The sequence below is a fragment of the Marmota marmota genome, unplaced genomic scaffold (genome assembly GCF_001458135.2).
Source record: "Marmota marmota marmota unplaced genomic scaffold, marMar, whole genome shotgun sequence".
Taxonomy (NCBI): Eukaryota; Metazoa; Chordata; class Mammalia; order Rodentia; family Sciuridae; genus Marmota; species Marmota marmota.
This window is the reverse complement of record NW_025999925.1, coordinates 8,775,128-8,792,500: the sequence shown is the minus strand read 5'-3', so window position 1 is coordinate 8,792,500 and position 17,373 is coordinate 8,775,128. Positions and strand designations below refer to the sequence as shown.

Below are 17,373 nucleotides of genomic sequence, written 5' to 3'. Positions count from 1 at the left end.
CCCCCCCCGCTGCACGCCCCTAAGCTATCCACAACAGAGACAGTGGCTTCCATTGGCTCAGCCAATCCTAAGGCAAAATAGCTAGAAGTTGGGTACTCAGAGCCTCATCTACTTCCTCTGGCAGTCAGTGCTAGTTACTGGCTAGCACGTAGTTGCTCTTTTTCTTTTCTTATCCCAGTACTTGCTGTCTACCATCAGGACCTCTCACTTTGTTCTTCTTAGCTCACTAGGGTGAAGTAAAAAGTAAACAAATAAAAATTGTAAAATGGAAATAATAAACATACGTATGTGATAGATTTGTGTCAAGATGAAATAATATAGATAGATTGCTCCAAACAACGCAGAATATGCAGAAAGGGCTTAATATTAATATTGCTATTAATATTGTTATTCGAGAGGTTTCCATTCATAGGAATAACTAAGGAGGACAGTTAAAGACTATACTTTGAGGAACTTGGCTGAGAAGGATGAAAGAAACAGCTTGGAGCTAGAGGGGACTCTCAAGTTCAAAGGGAATTGTTTTTCAGAAGAGAAAAACTTGGTCATGGTTCCATGTTGATCAAGATGATGATAAAAATGATTATTGAGAGAGAGTTTGGTTACAAGAGAAAGGTGATTCTCTTGTATTTCAAACATCTGAAAATTATTTGGGAGGAATTTATGGTACTCTGTGAGGCTCTGACCTCTCTGTAAGGGTTAGTCTATTAGGAAGGGTTGCCAGGTCTAGTGACTTCAGCCCACTTACCAGGTGAACTCAGGTGACTGAGTTGGCTCCTTCTGTCATTACACAAGTTATACCAATAAACAAAATTGCAGCAATTTGTCAACACTACTTTAAGCACTGGAGACATTCTAAATTAATTTGTAACAGGAATATGCTATAGGCATTCAATGTAGGGATAAAATGATTGAAATTGACTTTGGTTTCAGTTTGTTAGGAGGTTGGTTGCAAAAGATCTATATGTCTGGTTTAATTTAGAATTATAGATTTTTTTAAAATGCTGCTTTTATCATTGGTTTCACTTAATCTAGCCTAAAATAGATCACATTTTTTTTGGACAAAACAACTGTTAACATAACTCTATTGATTTGCTCTTTTTGGAAATTTTACTAACTTCTATACCACCTGTGACGTGGAACTTAATGGCAGTTTCTCCAGAAGAATGTAAGCACTGGGCCCTGACACTTAAAAATGCAGTAGAGAGCGACCTGTCCACTTGCTGCCCCTTGGATCTGATGGCTGTTTTGGATTAAACAATATATTCTAAAATAAGGTAGCCAGATCATCTTGTAATTGAACTATATTTTTAGAAAACTAGGGTTCTATACTAGTTATACAATCAGATATAACAGTGTGGATTTCAAGGTGTTGTATAATGGAAATGCATCCTGTTCTAACAGCAAGAAAGTTGAATCCACATCCTGTGATTTCATAAGGAAGAAGGTAAAGATGTGTAATATTAGGTTTTGTAAAAGGAGGACTTTGGGGGGAAAAGCTTTTGTACCACTGGGTCATTGCTTAGAGGGATGGCATTCTGGGGGGAAACAATATTTGAAGCATTTTAATTACACATTTTCAGTAAGGAATCAGACTTTAAGAGCATTACTCTGGGGTTGAGCCTTTCTGGATATGCAGAATGAAAACAAGAGCTAGAATGACCTCAGTTCAGGTCACAGTTCTGACCTAAAAATGTGAAGTGAATGTAAAATTATCCATGAATTATGACACACTGCTATGAAAACACTCAAAGTGTGAGTATTAAACTTAACCACTTGAAGCCTATAGACATACTAAGAAGGTTTAATAAGAAAGGACATTAGACCTCACAAGGAATCAGAGAAATGCAAACTGTAGCCAACATTTCATAGCCACTAAATTGGGGAGAATGGGTGTCTGATAAACTGTTTAAGCAAAATGGGAAGCAAAGGAAATTCTCATAAGTAGCAATCAGAAGTGTGATGCAGTACAACTATTGCATGTCCTAAAAATGTTATGTCGAGAGTAAGTATCATGAATGTAAAGTGAATCAACAAAGTAAAGTTCATTCATTCATTCATTTAATAAATATCGAGTACTCGTGTTCGAGAATTATATGAGAATAAAAAATTCATAGTCCCTGCCCCCCAGGAGCTTAGGGTTTAGTGGGTCAGATAGCAGAAGATTGCATAAATGAACATAAAGCTATAGGGGAGAGAGAGAGAGAGGGAGGGAGGGAGGGAGGGAGAGAGCGTTCTTTTTTAATTTTTTAATTAGCTATTCATGATATTACAATGACTTGGCAATTCATACATTTGAATCATTGGGGTATAATTTCTCATTTTTCTAATTGTACAGAGGGTTCTTAATGGCAGAACTTAGCTGTGGCGATCAGAGAAGGCTTTACTGAGAAGTGAGCACTGAGATGAGCCAAGACAAAATAGGAGTGAAGTGGTGGTGGGTGGTGGTGGTGACCAGGGAAACTGTTTCAGAGTAGACTAATACAAATGCTCTGATTTGTTGTTGTTTTTGTTGTTGTTTGTTTATTTTGTTTTTGGGGGGGCAACTGAAAAAAAGGTCAATGTAGTTGAAGGGTTGGAACAGTGGGAGGGAGCAATCAAGGGAGAACATGATGGTGACAGTTGGTGGTCATCATACCAGCTGTGGCTGGAGACAGAGGCATGGCTGGAGCAGAGTAAAGGGCTTGGAGGCTATGGGAAGGATTTGGCACTTCATGCTAGAACAATAGTAGCCACTAACAAGTTTTAAGCAGGAAACTGAAATGATCAATTAAACAAAAGGGGGAAAATAAAAGTAAAAGACCATCAATTACAAACCTAAAAATTCCATTAGGAAGTGGAGTTAAAGGTCTCTGTACACCCTTCTTGGTCACCTGGGAGGAACTGCTCCAAGAGCAGCCCATTCCCTGTTACCAACATCAGCTACATCTATGCTCTCCCACTGCCAGATCAGCTTGCTCTGACAGTCCAACCAATGTGGTTCCCTGGGTTTTGTAAATCTCCCTTCCACCTTCCTAATAATGGTGCGTGAGATTTCAGCCTAGCTGGTGATTCACTGGGTGATGCAGGAAACACATTTGAATACGTTTTACTGCTTTGCATCTGGAGTAAATGATTTCTCCATTGTTGAGAGTAAAAACCAATTTGTCTGTAAATGAAGCTGATACGATTCAAAAGAAGCAGACGGACATGGAGAAGTACAGCAGATTGTGTCTTCTCTGCTGTGACCGCGTTCATCACAAGACAGTTTGAACAGAAGGCCACATCCCTACTCTGAAGTTTACAATGCTCCAGATTCTGTGGCCCTTCATAGTTTAAATTCCTTTATTTTTAATGACTTTATTGAGGTATAATTGACAAACTTAAATGACCCTTATTTAAAGCATGTAACTTGAGAAGTTCTGACATGAGTGTGCACCTGTAAATCTATCACCACAATCAAGATAATGACATATCCATCACCCCAAAAATTTATGCCAGTGTTCCCACCTTTCTCCCACCTCCAAACAACTGGGGTTTAAATGAAAGTATTAAATGAAATTTAATCAAGCATTCCTTTAATCAAGATGCAGGTGGATTGGTTAGATAGGTTGGGAGAGGCCCTTTCTGAGCCGGTATCCTAACCCTATGCACTTGCTTCTTCAGTTTTAAGGTTTTAAGAACGATTTAATTTTTCTGAGAGTCCTAGAGCTGAGTTTGCTGCTGGGAAGGTAAAGCCGTAGCCCAGGTCCCCTGGCTGACTCCACCATTGCTGCTGTTTCAACCCTTTCAGATCCTGCTTGTGGTGAAGAGGAAGGGACCGTGGCCACCAGGGGCACTGCTGTTCAGAGCATTGAACTTGTGCTGCCACCCCACGCAAACCATCACGGGAACACATTTGGTGGCCAGATTATGGCTTGGATGGAGACAGTGGCAACTATTTCTGCAAGGTTTTTGGTTTTGACATTTGGTGTGTGACTGGGGGACCAGTGGGGAGATGATTGGAAAGCATCTGAGCTCTAGTTATTGGAGTAGTCAAGGAGTCAGAGAGAGAATGGAGCAAAATGCTGCCTTTCATCAGAATGAGGAAATAATCCATCACTTACTAGCTTCCCTTAGGATGAATCCATCCTTTTATGTGAATGTGAATATTTTTAAGTTCTTGGCTCAAATGTAAAACTGAATTCATAGTTTGAATACTTTATTCTGAATTTTAAATGTTGATCAGGGGACAATGCAACTTACTGTGATAAGTTTAAAATGAATCAAGTAACAAACTATTTAAAGGCAATTTACAATTAAGTCTGACCTTTAAAAGTGCTGGTTAAAATCATTATGGCCAAAGAATTAACTGAAAGAATAAGAAGAGAAAGAGGGGAGTCCTTGGAAGAATACTATTAAACTTTCCTCAATTTCTGAAAAGGTTATTTTATTCTTACTGGAACCATGTAGGTTATTGAGCAGTTTAAGGAACACTCTATACTCTGGAAATGCCTATGAACAGGATCTACCCTTCTGACAATTTTTGTAATTACTGAAAATTAAGGTTTTATTTCCTCCAAATTAAAAGAAGTTTATTATTAACCTGTCTATAGTTATGACTAAAATTAGAAGCCTATAGTTATCCTTTCTACAAATTATGCACAAAATAAGAGAGCTTGTTTTTTAAATGAGATTGTCATTCTTAAAGACAAAAAGGATTTGAACTTGAACATGTTCTACTGTAAAAGCTTAACATATAATTAACAATGGCGGAAGCTGTTCACTTAGTGTTAGCATAATTCTTTGGAGTAACTGAATGAGTACAGTAGGAATAGAAAATGTAGAAAATTATTCAGGTAACTTCTGAAATTAAATACTTTGTAGCTATTTCCAAATTCCATGCACACAAACATTGTAAAATGTGTATCTTGTAGCCTTTCAGGCTTTGTGCAACCATCCAGGTAATTGAGGAAAACAAATTTGCCTTTTGATCTGTAGATAATTTCAGTTATGCCAAGCTAAGGAATGGCACTAGCAGGCAGCTGTCTTCTCTTGTCTCCAACCTGACAGTCACACCTTCCTGGGTCTGTAGTCACTGCTGTTAGGATGAATATAACCCTCAAATTAGGACAAAAGGCATCAGTTTGCTTTTCAGTGGTACTTCCAGAGAGAACAAGATAGGAGTAAATCACCAACATCTTGGTAAAGCCCCCACTCTTGGGGACATGTTCAAGTTGGAGTTTACCGAATATTTGTAAGTCATTACAAAACCACTTGCAATGCACACATCCAGTTAAGAGTTCTTTATTTAGAAAACAGGCTGGGTACTTATCTATTGCATCCATTCAGTGAATCAACAGTTCACGAAAATATTTTGGAGAGTAATTGTTGTCTTCTCTCTCCTTCCGTTTGTTTCCTCAGCCGCCTGTGTAAGGGGCATCCCTTTCTGAAGTCTGTGGACATGTTTAAGTTCCGGGGACCATCTACAGTCGGAGACCGTCTTGTCTTCAACTCCATTGTCAACAATACATTTCAGACCTGGTAAAGAGTGCTCTGAGGCTCAAATTTGCACATATATAATTATTTCTATTTCAATCTGGAGGTGAATGGAGGGACTACTTTAACCAAGCTCCTTCTGATTTTTTAAAATTTCAATCTTCAAAATTCATGGACGCACATTTTTAGCCTGTGTTCTGCTTGGGACCTCCTTACACAGTAAACTGTGGTGGATTGGGTGTTTTGTCTCATAAGGGTGGGCACATGTGGCAGATGGCCCAGGATGGCTCTGGTTTGTGCCAGTTATCCTGGTAAAATTATGAATTCTTCCTTTCAGCCGTGTAAGTGCCTTAGTAACCTTATGGGCAGATAGCTCATAATGAACCTATTTACCACCATGAATCCAAACTACTTCCCAGTTATTTTTGTTATTCTTGATACATAATGCAAACATTTTATTTAGTATTTTTAACTTTTTAAATGTAAAAAAAGAGAATATTTCAGAAATTAAACATTTCTGACATTAAATATTCTTTATAGCTTTAACCTCCCCCACCCCATTATGAACTGTGTTCATAAAGTGTATTTACATGTAAATACAGAGTGGCCTTTATCCTCTTGAAAGCGGGAAAGTGGTAATGCTCTCAGGAGCTTCTGCAAACCAGCCCAATGAACTAAAAATGGGTTTTAATAGTTGTACAGATTTGCTGACAACAAACATAACTAGGGCCTTGTCTCCTATTGCTGGGAGGAGGAGGTGGTGGCGGGCAGGGAAGGCTGCTGAGCCCTGGTTGTCTTGCCCATCCCCTGCCTCGCCATTGCAGCGTGGAGGTTGGAGTGCGCGTGGAGGCCTTCAACTGTCAGGAATGGTCCGAAGGCCGAGGCCGCCACATCAACAGTGCTTTTCTCATTTATAATGCTGTTGATGATAAGGAAGAACTCATCATCTTCCCCAGAATTGAACCCATTTCAAAGGTCAGTTATTACCACGTGAGCTTTGACAATCAGAACTGTGGGTCCAGAGTCCTACTCAGAATTTCCTCCCACCAGCAGCAACCTTGATGGCTTGGATTTTTTCCCTTTGGTTTTCCTTCTTCTATTCTTAACAAAGTAAAATGGGCTTTTTTGTCCCCACCCCAAATCACTGCTGATTTGTTGAAATGATGGAGGTGCTAGAGCCTGTACTCAGGTACATGCTGGAGAAGTACGTGACCTTCTGCACCTCCCTCTTCTGAATCTGCTCTTACTTCTTCCATCCAGTGTTGGGAGCTTCCCTAGATGCAGACCTTCAAGTCCTGATGCCCAGGGTCACTGACCAATTATTGCTTCTGAATGGCACATAGTGCCAGGTCTCGAAGTAACTTGGGTGTTACTCGGATAGCAAAGTATAGCTCCAGGTATAGGTGTCACCTGTGGGGGTTGAGTTACACTCACTTGTTCCTTTGTAATCCTACCCCTTGCCTTATTTGAATGGCTTCTCCCCAATAAAATAGTTCAGCAAGTGCTCCTCAGTCTTTCTTGCCTACCTTGCCCCCCTTGTGGGAGCTGGGTCAGAGAAGCCATCACAGAACCCCCCCTCCAAAAAGGTATTTCTCTGTCTTTGTGTGATTATTTCGTGCCAGCCCAGTTCACCTGGAGTGACCCTGACTGGTTTAGTCATGTGTTTCGACAATCCAGTCCTCAGGGCTGGGTCACCTCCGTAGGAAGTGTGTTTGGTTCTCACCCAGGAACTGCCTTATTACCAACACTTGCCTTTCCTAAAAACCATATAGTGAGATTTATGTATAATTCTGGTAACAGAAATCAAAATAATCTCCACTTTTAAAAAAGAATATAAACAACTGTAGAAGTTGAACTTGTAGGGGTGCAACTGCCCTCTGTGGATTCAACACGGACGTTAGGTTTTGTGAGGGTAGGTCACAGAGACGCTGCCTCCTACTTTTCCATTCCAATGGACTTAGGAGAAAGATATTTGAAGATTGTAGCAGTAAAATATTAGAAATTGATTTTACTGTCTTTTTTTTTAATTAAAGGATGATTTTAGACGCTATCGGGGAGCTATTGCACGCAAGAGAATACGCCTTGGCAGGTAAGGGACATGATGTGTGAGGGTTCCATGGAATCTTCTCTTACTGACAAATTACATTACAAAGTCATATATATTTCCCATATAACAGAAAAAGAAAAGGACTAATGTTTCTGATTGTAAAATCTGACTACAGACTTGTTGAAATGACTCTTCTTGGTTCGGTCAGTAAAAGCAGCTTTTTAAACTGGAAGTTTAGTTCAAGAAAATATCATGGTTACATATATATATATATTTGTAGATGGACACAATACCTTTATTTTATTTATTTATTTTATGTGGTGCTGAGGATCAAACACTGTGCCTTACACATGGTAGGTGTGAACACTCTACTGCTAAACCACAATCCCAGCTGCTCATGGTTACTATTGTGTGTTAAATGCAGGGAAGAAAATTGTTATTTAACATTTTAATTTTTTTTCAGGAAATACGTTATTTCTCACAAAGAAGAAGTTCCACTCTGCATACAGTGGGATGAAAGCAAGCAGGTAACATTTTTATGATTTGGAGCTCAACATTATAAAAAAGGAAATCTTCTTGTTTAACTAATTCAGGTTGTACCTACACAGGTTAGATGAAAAGGTGAATTATAACAACCCATCATTTCAAAATTAAGCAAAACCAAGATACTAGTAACTGTTAATACCCATTTGTTCACTGTCTTGGTTCGGCTTCTATGTATAGTTCCCAAACTACAAACTCAGGATGCCTAATATTGTGATCTGGTTTCTTACCATAATTGTGCCGAATGACATGCCCACAAGCTTGCATTTACAAATTCATACAGATATGATTTTTTGGTGGCCTAAGGATCAAACCAGTGCCTCACACATGGTAGGCAAGTTCTCTACTACCGAGCTACACCCCTGGCCCAGTTTTGCATTTTATAAAACAACAAAGTAGTAATCATTTGAATGTTTGAATATAAAATGTAAAGGTAAACCCAAGTTTATTTATCAGCAGTATCACTTCAGCTTAACACACACATTCTCTAACAGTACCCCCTTTTTTCTTTATTTTTCCAACTATACAACATATTTATCATTATTTGACAAAAAATAACCATAAGCAAAGTCAAAAAGCAAGTGAGAAATTGGGGGAAAATATTGCTACTTATATGAAAAAAATCTTATGTTATATAATACCTTATCTCTATCTTAGATAGATCTTGTCTATCTTAGATCTTAACTTAGGCCTTATCTATCTAAAAATGAGGAATAATAAAATCCAACAGAAAAATAGGCAAAGGACAAGAATAGATAATTCACAAAATGTATGTGATTGGATTTCAAATGCATGAGATATTCGACTTTATAAGAGAAATCTAAATAAAAATAACCTGAAATATCTAGGGTCTTTTAGTCTGGCAAAAAATTCAACAGCTGGATAAGGTGCTATTTGTGACTCTGGAAGGACCTTCTCGTATATTGTTGCTGTGCATATAAAATGGTTTAGGCCCACATGGAAAAAATGTGGCAATTTCTAGTAAAATTATGAATAATCCTACAGTGCCCATTTTCTAACCAGAAAATATTTGTTCTCATGTCTATACATTGAACATACTGATTTTAAAATATGTGTATTTTAGGCATCATTGAGTAATGGCAATGTGGAGGCATTCAGAAAGCTGGCGGCTAAAAGGGGCTGGGAGGTTATCAGCTCTTCAAAAAAGGTAGGAGACACATAGGCATCTACACCACCACTCCCATCACAAAGTTAGCATGATGGAGGTGGGTCTGTTGCTCCTCTTGTTGCTTTGAAGAAGGTAAAAAATATTTTGGGGAAACTGTTTCTAAGAGGGAAACATCTTTCCAGTCCTGTCTCTACATGATGGTTGATTTGGTCCTTGAAATGAACCCAGAGGCGATTTATCACTGAGCCACATCCCCAGCTCCTTTATTTTTTCTTCTCCTCCTCCTCCTCCTCTTCCTCCTTCTTCTTCTTCACTTTTATTTCAAATTATTTCTTAATTTTTAGAGACAGGGTCTTGTTAAGTTGCATAGGGTTTTGGTAAGTTGTTGAAGCTGGCTTTGAACTTGTGATTCTCCTGCCTTAGCCTCCAGAGCCACTGGGATTAGAGGTGTGCACAACCACACCTGGCTGAGTTTAGATTCTTGCATCCTACCTCTCCCTCTCTCCTCCACATCTCCTTCTACCCAAATCCAACCTGATCTTCAGAAGCCAGGACTCCGTGTTACTCCGTGAAGTCACTCCCATCCTTAATGAACTTTCCCTCTGGCAGCTCCTTTTATCATGATTTATTTAAAGTTAATTTGTCAATTAATTCTGCACTGTCTTGTGACATTTATTCCGTAGTCACCATGAATTGATATTTAAGCCTTACATAGCAATTTAACTTTTTACATCATTCCTAACTAGATTATAAATTTCTTAAGAAAGAAGACTTGTCTTTATTTCTTTGTATCTCTCCTAGCAGTTTCTATAGTGCTTTTCATGTCACCAAATTTAATAAACATATATCACTTGGATTTTAATTTTAGCTTTTTTCCAAGGACTGTTAAGAGACTCTTAGGAACTGATGCTTATACTAACTAGACTGTAAGGTCTCTAGGGACCATTTTGCTCCCAAATACATTCCCAGACCTTATAAAGGCCCAGCACCCAGTAGATGCTCAGTAATGTGGGTTCTCTGGCTGTGTTCATGTCTAACTATATACATTCTTCATCATCAGTGGAGTGGAAACCAAGGAAATGGAACAACCAGATGTCCTGAGTTTCCTGGGATGGTTCTGGTTGATACCTGTTGTCCCATCATAATTATAACAGCACCTCAGTGTTCTGGTTTGGATGATGGATTGTGTCATTACTTCATCCTGAAATCTAAGTAAATTCAAAGTCTACTTCGTTGATTCTTTTCATCTCTGACCTTCACTGTGTGTTTTATTTTTGGTGGTTTGCTTTTATTATATTTTTGTCCTCTCTACTGAATCTTTTCAGGGGCTTCCTTACTCCCTTTGGATCCAGTTAGGTTTTCAATTTTTTTGGCTTTGTTCAGGGATGCAGAAACACAAGGTTAATACAACTAAAGTATTTGTTTCTTTTTATCTCTCATAAAAGATGCTTCAATATTTCATTTTCTTTTACTGATATGAAATCTGTTTCTTACATAATTGCTGGCATTGTAATAGGAGTCCCAAGCCAGAGGTCTGACTCTGGGGGTCCCAAATAGTCAATCTGGTCACTTGCCCCAAAACAAAATAGAAAAAGCAGTGGTGAAAAGCAGGAAAGGAACTTTAATCAATACAGCATACTGGGAAGGCAAAATGAGATCAAGTGTCTCAGCCCTGTCTTCAGGGTACCAACATAAACTTTAGGTTTAAATAGAGGAAGAATTAGGGCAAGAAAAACTTGGGTCTGGTTGATCACTGTCTTAGTTCTGGTTCTGTGAGATGGTTCTAGAGAAGTCCTTGAGGGGGTGGTCTCATTTGCTGCTCAGGATGTGCATACAGTCATCTATGAACCTGAAAGGGGCAACTTGGTTTCCTTGAAATGATTGCTGCTGCTTTCGGGGAGTGGGACAGGGGTGTCTCATCAGGGGCTGCTATTCCTGGAACGTGTTGAACAAAATCTAGAGACTTCTATACACCACTCCAGGGTTATGGAACAGGATGTTATAAAGCTGTTAGTTGATTGTCCCTGAAGATTTTGAAAATACCTTAGTTACTCTTACCTTGGTGTCCTCAGTCTTGACGGAGGACAAGGCAGATTAGATAAATTTAGGGCTAACAAACCTTATGTCACAGATTTTTAGATGAACACTTCTTAAAGGATGAACATTCCTCTCTGCAGAGCTGAGCAGGAATCTGAAGAAGGATATGAAATGAAGGCAGGGATGCCAAGCTTGATCCTGCTTTTAGTTACCCATTGGGCATCTATAGGCCCAAATGAAGAGTCAGCGCTTCTAACAAAGGCAGCTTCTAATTCTCTGTTCTAGCACCTGAACATTCATGAGCAGCAATGGAAAGCACAAATTCATGTCTGGAATGAAACAAAAGAACATATTTAGTGAGTTTTGTCATGTATTCAAACCTCACTGTTTTTGGAAGTTGTGGTCAGAAACAAACCCAACTAATAACTTGCTAGAGTTTGTAGGAGTGCCATCGAGGATTAAATCTTAATTTTTATATAAATAGGAATCAGAAAATATTGTATGGTTAAAGGAGAAATCTTGTGTTATCCCAGTTGAGTTTGAATCTCTTCTTTTAAATATTTTACTTATAAAAAACATCTGATTTGAAAAATCTGGTAAATTTTTTTCTCTCTGAGTTATCCCCTTCTTTTCTCCCACTGTTTACAACTTTGGTATTTTTAAATTTTAAAGTACAATCCTCAGGCTGATGTTGTGGCTCAGTGGTAGAGCACTGGCCTAGCACATGTGAGGCTCTGGGTTCAATTATCAGGATCACATTAAAAAAAATAAAGAGTTATAAAAAATACATCTCTCTTTTATCTGTCACGTTTCAGTTGAAGAATTCTTTTTTAAAACCTTATTTAGTTGAATAATTCTTACAGTTCTCTGTTAGAAATCATACATATTTTAGATTTTTAAGCTGATGCTTATTTTGATAGTAAAAGTATGGTGTTTGAAATGAAATTTAACTTATATTTCATTTTCTGTGTACAGTGATGAAATTAATTATTATAATAATACAAGAAGCAAAAGATTTATTTTAGGAACACCACACCTGTACATAAATCTGCTGAAGAATAATTAATAATAATTTGTAATAATAATTTGTAAACAGTTGAAAGACCTTAGTGTTTAAGTTGAAAAGATTAACTCCCAGGCAATTCAAAATAAAGTAAGACCTACTTAGGATGAAAGGCCAAGAGGGGTGAATTTTTTATCTCTTGGAAGATGGTATCAGAAGTAGAGTACTGGAGGGTGGAGAGGGCTTTCTAGGCAGAATGTTTTTGAGCGGAGTCTTTCTGACGTGAATTACCCCAAGAAGGAGACTGGCCTGATAGAGTAGCTTTTCATGAAGGAGTGACTGAGAATGTCTGGGAAAATTACAGTGAAAGTCAGAAGGGTATGAACCACCTGAAAACCTCTTCCCAGGACAGAAACCCAGAAGAGGAAATAGGCCAGAAGGGCGTTCTCCTTATTGAAGTTAAGGGTGGGGCCTGAGCTCTACCTGTCCACCCCAGCCCCTTAGCCCTGGGGTTATCCAAAGTACCTCCAAGGAAAATCCGAAATCCCTATAAGCTTTTATAAAAACCAATTTCGCCTTATTTCCCATAATGCAACCTTAATAACATATTTGTCAACAAACAGTACAAAAATTTGAAAAGTTTGGTTATTTCTTCTTGTACTATTTGTGTGATATTCAAACCAAATTCAAACAGAATCTTCTTAGAATGAATAAACAACACCACTAATAAAATCTTAACAAAGCTCACTTCAGCAAATTTTGAGCCTACTTACTTTAAGCTTCATTTCACAGAATCAGTTCTCCAACCACCAGATGATAAAAAACGATTGAGTTACAAATGGAATTTATCCTCTGTGTCTCCTGAGTATAAAGGGGAAGTTATTTTCTTGGAGAATTGTCTTTGGAGAATTTTTTTTTTTTTTCATGGAACAAAAGCTGTCTTTTCTTAGCCAAAATCAGCCAATGCTTCTTGTCCATTCTGCAGCCAGGTCGATGATTTGGGCAGTGGGACAACGAGGACTGTGTGGTCCTCACCTTCTGGTGGAGGAAATAAAACCTCATGTTTTATTTGGCATTCAATACACCAAGGGAGCTCTGTAAAGGCAGAATTTAGTGGTATCTACCGAGCTTGATGTTGGCTTTGGCTTCATGATAAGAAGCAGCAGCAATGTGTCTGTAGCCTGGGGAGCATCTCCCTGGAAAAATGCTGCATTAACTTCCTAGGGCTGCCATCACAGGATGCCACACACTGGGTCAGTGTCTCTCGGTTCTGAAACTTGCGAGTCTGAGAGCAACATGTTGGCAAGGTTGATTGCTTCTGAGGGAAAGAGAAAGAATCAGGACCATGCCTCACACCTAGCTTCTGGCACTGTGCCAATCTTTGCGTTCCTTGGCTTTGATGAATCCTTGGATGAATCTGTCTTCATCCTCAGGTGTTGTTCTCCTTGTGTGTGAGTTTATGTCCAATTTCTCCTTTTTATAAGATGTCAGATTAGGGGCCTACCCTACTGTAACGTGACCTCATCTTAACTAATTATATCTGTAATGATTCTATTTCCATGTAAGGTCTCATTCTGAGGTTAGGACTCCAACATGAATTTGAGGAGGAGAGAACACAATTCTACTCTTAATAAGTGCTTAGCCCAATATTATATCCCACTTCACTCTGGCTTCACCAAGGAATCTTCCTGCCCTGAGACCACAATAATCCAGAATTCCTCCAGGCCACATACCCTTAGTTCTTCTGAAATTTCAGAGTCCCAACAGTCTGTCCTAGAGCCACCTGGCCACTATGTTTTGAGAAAGTAACTTCCTCCTGGATTTAAATGATCTTCTTTTTCTCCCCTTGTGCTGGGGGCACAGGTAGGCATTCTTGGGCTAAGAAGGGTGGCTCTCAGCAACCTGCTAGAGCTCCATCCATGTTTTTCTTTGTGTTTGCGACCTACTCACATCCTAGACCACATATGTGTTTGCACACTGGATATGAAGACATACTTGGCATCAAAGAGAGGTACTTTGCAGAAATAAAAGTAATCACTATTTGTATCTTAATGCTGCTTTTAATTAATTTCTCATTTTTTTGTATTTGCTTATTGATTATATGTGTGTATATGTGTGTGTTTATTTATGTTTAAATAAATTATTTATATAAACATAAATAAACACATACATATTTATTTAAATATATATATATATATATATATATATATATTTAAATAAAATTTTCTCCTTCATAGCCTGATTTTTCCATCTGCCTGATTCCTGCAGTGAAGTCCTAACCTCACATTTGTTTGTCTTCTCACACTTTGTTGCCATGGGAATGATAACATGGCAAATTTCAACACTAACTTCAAAGTACCCTGAAAAAGATAGAGAAAATGAGCAGAAAAGAAATGTGCTCTTAGCAGAAGACACATATTGATTATTGTCAAAAGCACAGTAGAAGGAAAGCTCAGAATAACAAGGGATGCTTTAATGTTTAAGTATATGTCAAATGGCTCCCCATGATGGGCCTCCTCTTATCTAAGGAATAATATACATTAGAAATACAGGAACTAGCCTTGCAGAAGGATGAGTCCTGGTGATACAAAAATCAAAAGAATGCTTTGTGCTGAGGAAATAGGGTGTTTTAGGGGCCCTATTGAGAGACTGAGTTGGTTCTGGTGGTGGCTAGCTTGCATCCAGGGTCCCCTTAGCCCACTTGAAGATATGCTGATATTCTGGGAAAGTGTCCTAAGCCATAGCACTGGGGGCCTTGAAGCACTGGCCTGCCTAGCAGTCTAGTGATATTTTCTGTTGTCTCTCGGTAGAGGCAGGGAAACATCACAAGGAGATCAAGAGAGAAAGACTTATGTTCTTTATTTTTAAAGAAAAAAATTATTGCATAGTAAAAAACTCACCCTTAATTTATAGGATCAACATCCTGGTCAGATTTCTAGATTCCCAAGTATTCATGGTCAAATTGTCATGTTGAGGCTTCATTTTTATCCAGGTGACAAGGTGTCTTTTAGCTCATGTAATTGACCTATGATTTATATATATATATATATAATATTTATATATATATATAATCATATATATTAAAAATCATATATTTTTCAAAGCAAAAACATTAATTTTTCTCTTGTAACTTAATTTTTCTTATATCTTTTAGATAAAAATATATACTCTGGAACAGCAAGATGTTTTATCTGTTTGGGTTGAAAAACATGTGAAAAGCCCAGCAAACTTGGCTTATTGTCTCTTGTCGGACTTTACAAAGCGACCTCTGTGGGACCCCCATTACATGTAAGAAGAAATTTAATTATTTTTCTTAATCACCCCTGACATCCTGTAAAAGATGCCCTCCACATTGTAGTTCTCTCCAGGGCCTAATGTTTTATTAATTAAGAATAATTATTAAATCTTGTTCAGCACAGAATACTACGTCAGGTGATATTGAAAGATGCAAAACAAAAATGAATGCTCACTTATTGGTCGTCTACATTGAGTTGACATGCTTTACCCACATCTACTGTAGTACTCCCAGTAGCATCAAGGTTGATATTATTTCTGTTTCTGAGACCTATTGAGATTGCACAGGCAGCAGAGTGATAGGACCTGAATTGGAATCCAGCTCTGCCAGGCTCCCAAGTCCACAGTGTTCTACTTTAACAGACAACCTCATTGCTCCTAACAAAGTGATTATCCAATGCCCTCCCCACTCTTGACTTTTAACAGGAAGTCTCTTCTTTATCTGTGAAGCAACACTCTCTGGCAAGAAGCTGTCAGAACAAGCAGGGAGTCCTGATGGAAAGGCATTCTTTCCCACTCCCTATGCACCATGTATGCCATGATGCACAGGGTGCCTGCTGCCACCAATCTACTGCTCTTACTCTTCCTAATTCCTAGTTCAGTCTCTTCCATGATCTCTCCTTTCCTGAAATATTGTCAGCTCTTTATATTCGTGGATTCCACATCTGAGTATTCAACTAACCATAGATTAAAAATATTAGGGAAAGTATGGTGTCTATACTGAACACATACAGACATTTTTCTTGTCTTCATTCCCTAAACAATACAAGATAACTCCATATGGAGCATTTTCATTGCATAAGTAATCTAAGGATGATTTAAACTATATAGGAGGGTGTGCAAGAGTCATGTGCAAATACTATGCCATTTTATATGAAGGACTGGAGCATCCACACTGTTTGGTATCCACAGGGATCTTGGTACCAATCTCCTGCAGATACAGAGAGACAACTGTACAGAGCTGTGCACCTTGTCACCTATACTCAGTCCAGCTCTCTCGGCTACAGTGTTTCACAGGTGCCTTGCTGAAAAGCAAGGGCTGATCGCATGGGCCTCTTCTTATATTAAGTGTTACTATTTATTGCCAAATGTTGACAGTATAGAGGCACATCTTTAAAATTTTTAAAACTCACTGTGATTAATAACATGTAACAGACAATTTAATACCACTAAGGTGAAACATCTCTGGAGTCTTAATGTTAGATTTGAATAGATACTAATAAAATGATCTGAGAAGAGGAAACATTTTTAATTTTCTTGCATCAATATTTGTAAATTCTCTCAAACACAAAGATCTTAGGGAGAACAATGTCTAAAGTTTGGCATTAATTCTTTAAAAATATCTCTCCCAGAATTCTCTATGTCACTTGACATCCCATTCAAATTGAACTTGAATGAATGGAGGAATGAATGAATGAATTCTAATTCAACTTACTTCTCTTGTACACGTACTTGTGATTCAGCCACTGGGTTCTGTTTTCATTTAATCCTCACAATAATCCCATAGATATTATCTACACCTCACAGATAAATAATAAAATGACTTGCCTAATGTCACATGGCTAGTAAATGGCAATCTGAGACTCAAAAGTCAAAGAAACTTACTGCTCTTTCCAACATGTCATACATATCATATTTCTTTACCTAATAGTCCTTCTTAAGCTGTTTGTATAATTCACTTTACTTGACCCTAGAGAAAAATAATTTTGTGCAAAACAGATTAATGCCTTCCTCTGAAGTATCCAGGGCAGTGAAGTTGGAGTCAAATGGCCAACACCCTTTCCATCACATGCAGAATTGCTCCTTTTGACCAAACAGCTCATTCCAAAGGCAGCTTTTGAGCAATGATGCTGGTTCTGGGGGCGG

The 17,373-nt window shown here is 38.3% G+C and overlaps 1 protein-coding gene across 1 annotated transcript in view; it reads left to right on the top strand.

Moving 5' to 3' along the window:
• Acot12 (acyl-CoA thioesterase 12) overlaps positions 1-17,373 on the top strand; it is a 47,895-nt gene that overhangs the window by 23,168 nt on the left and 7,354 nt on the right. Inside the window, exons 6-12 of the mRNA XM_048800112.1 lie at positions 3,714-3,926; positions 5,380-5,499; positions 6,279-6,429; positions 7,488-7,543; positions 7,965-8,028; positions 9,129-9,212; positions 15,368-15,501. Of these exons, the coding sequence (XP_048656069.1) occupies positions 3,714-3,926; positions 5,380-5,499; positions 6,279-6,429; positions 7,488-7,543; positions 7,965-8,028; positions 9,129-9,212; positions 15,368-15,501 (822 nt within the window). The remainder of the gene's footprint in view (positions 1-3,713; positions 3,927-5,379; positions 5,500-6,278; positions 6,430-7,487; positions 7,544-7,964; positions 8,029-9,128; positions 9,213-15,367; positions 15,502-17,373) is intronic.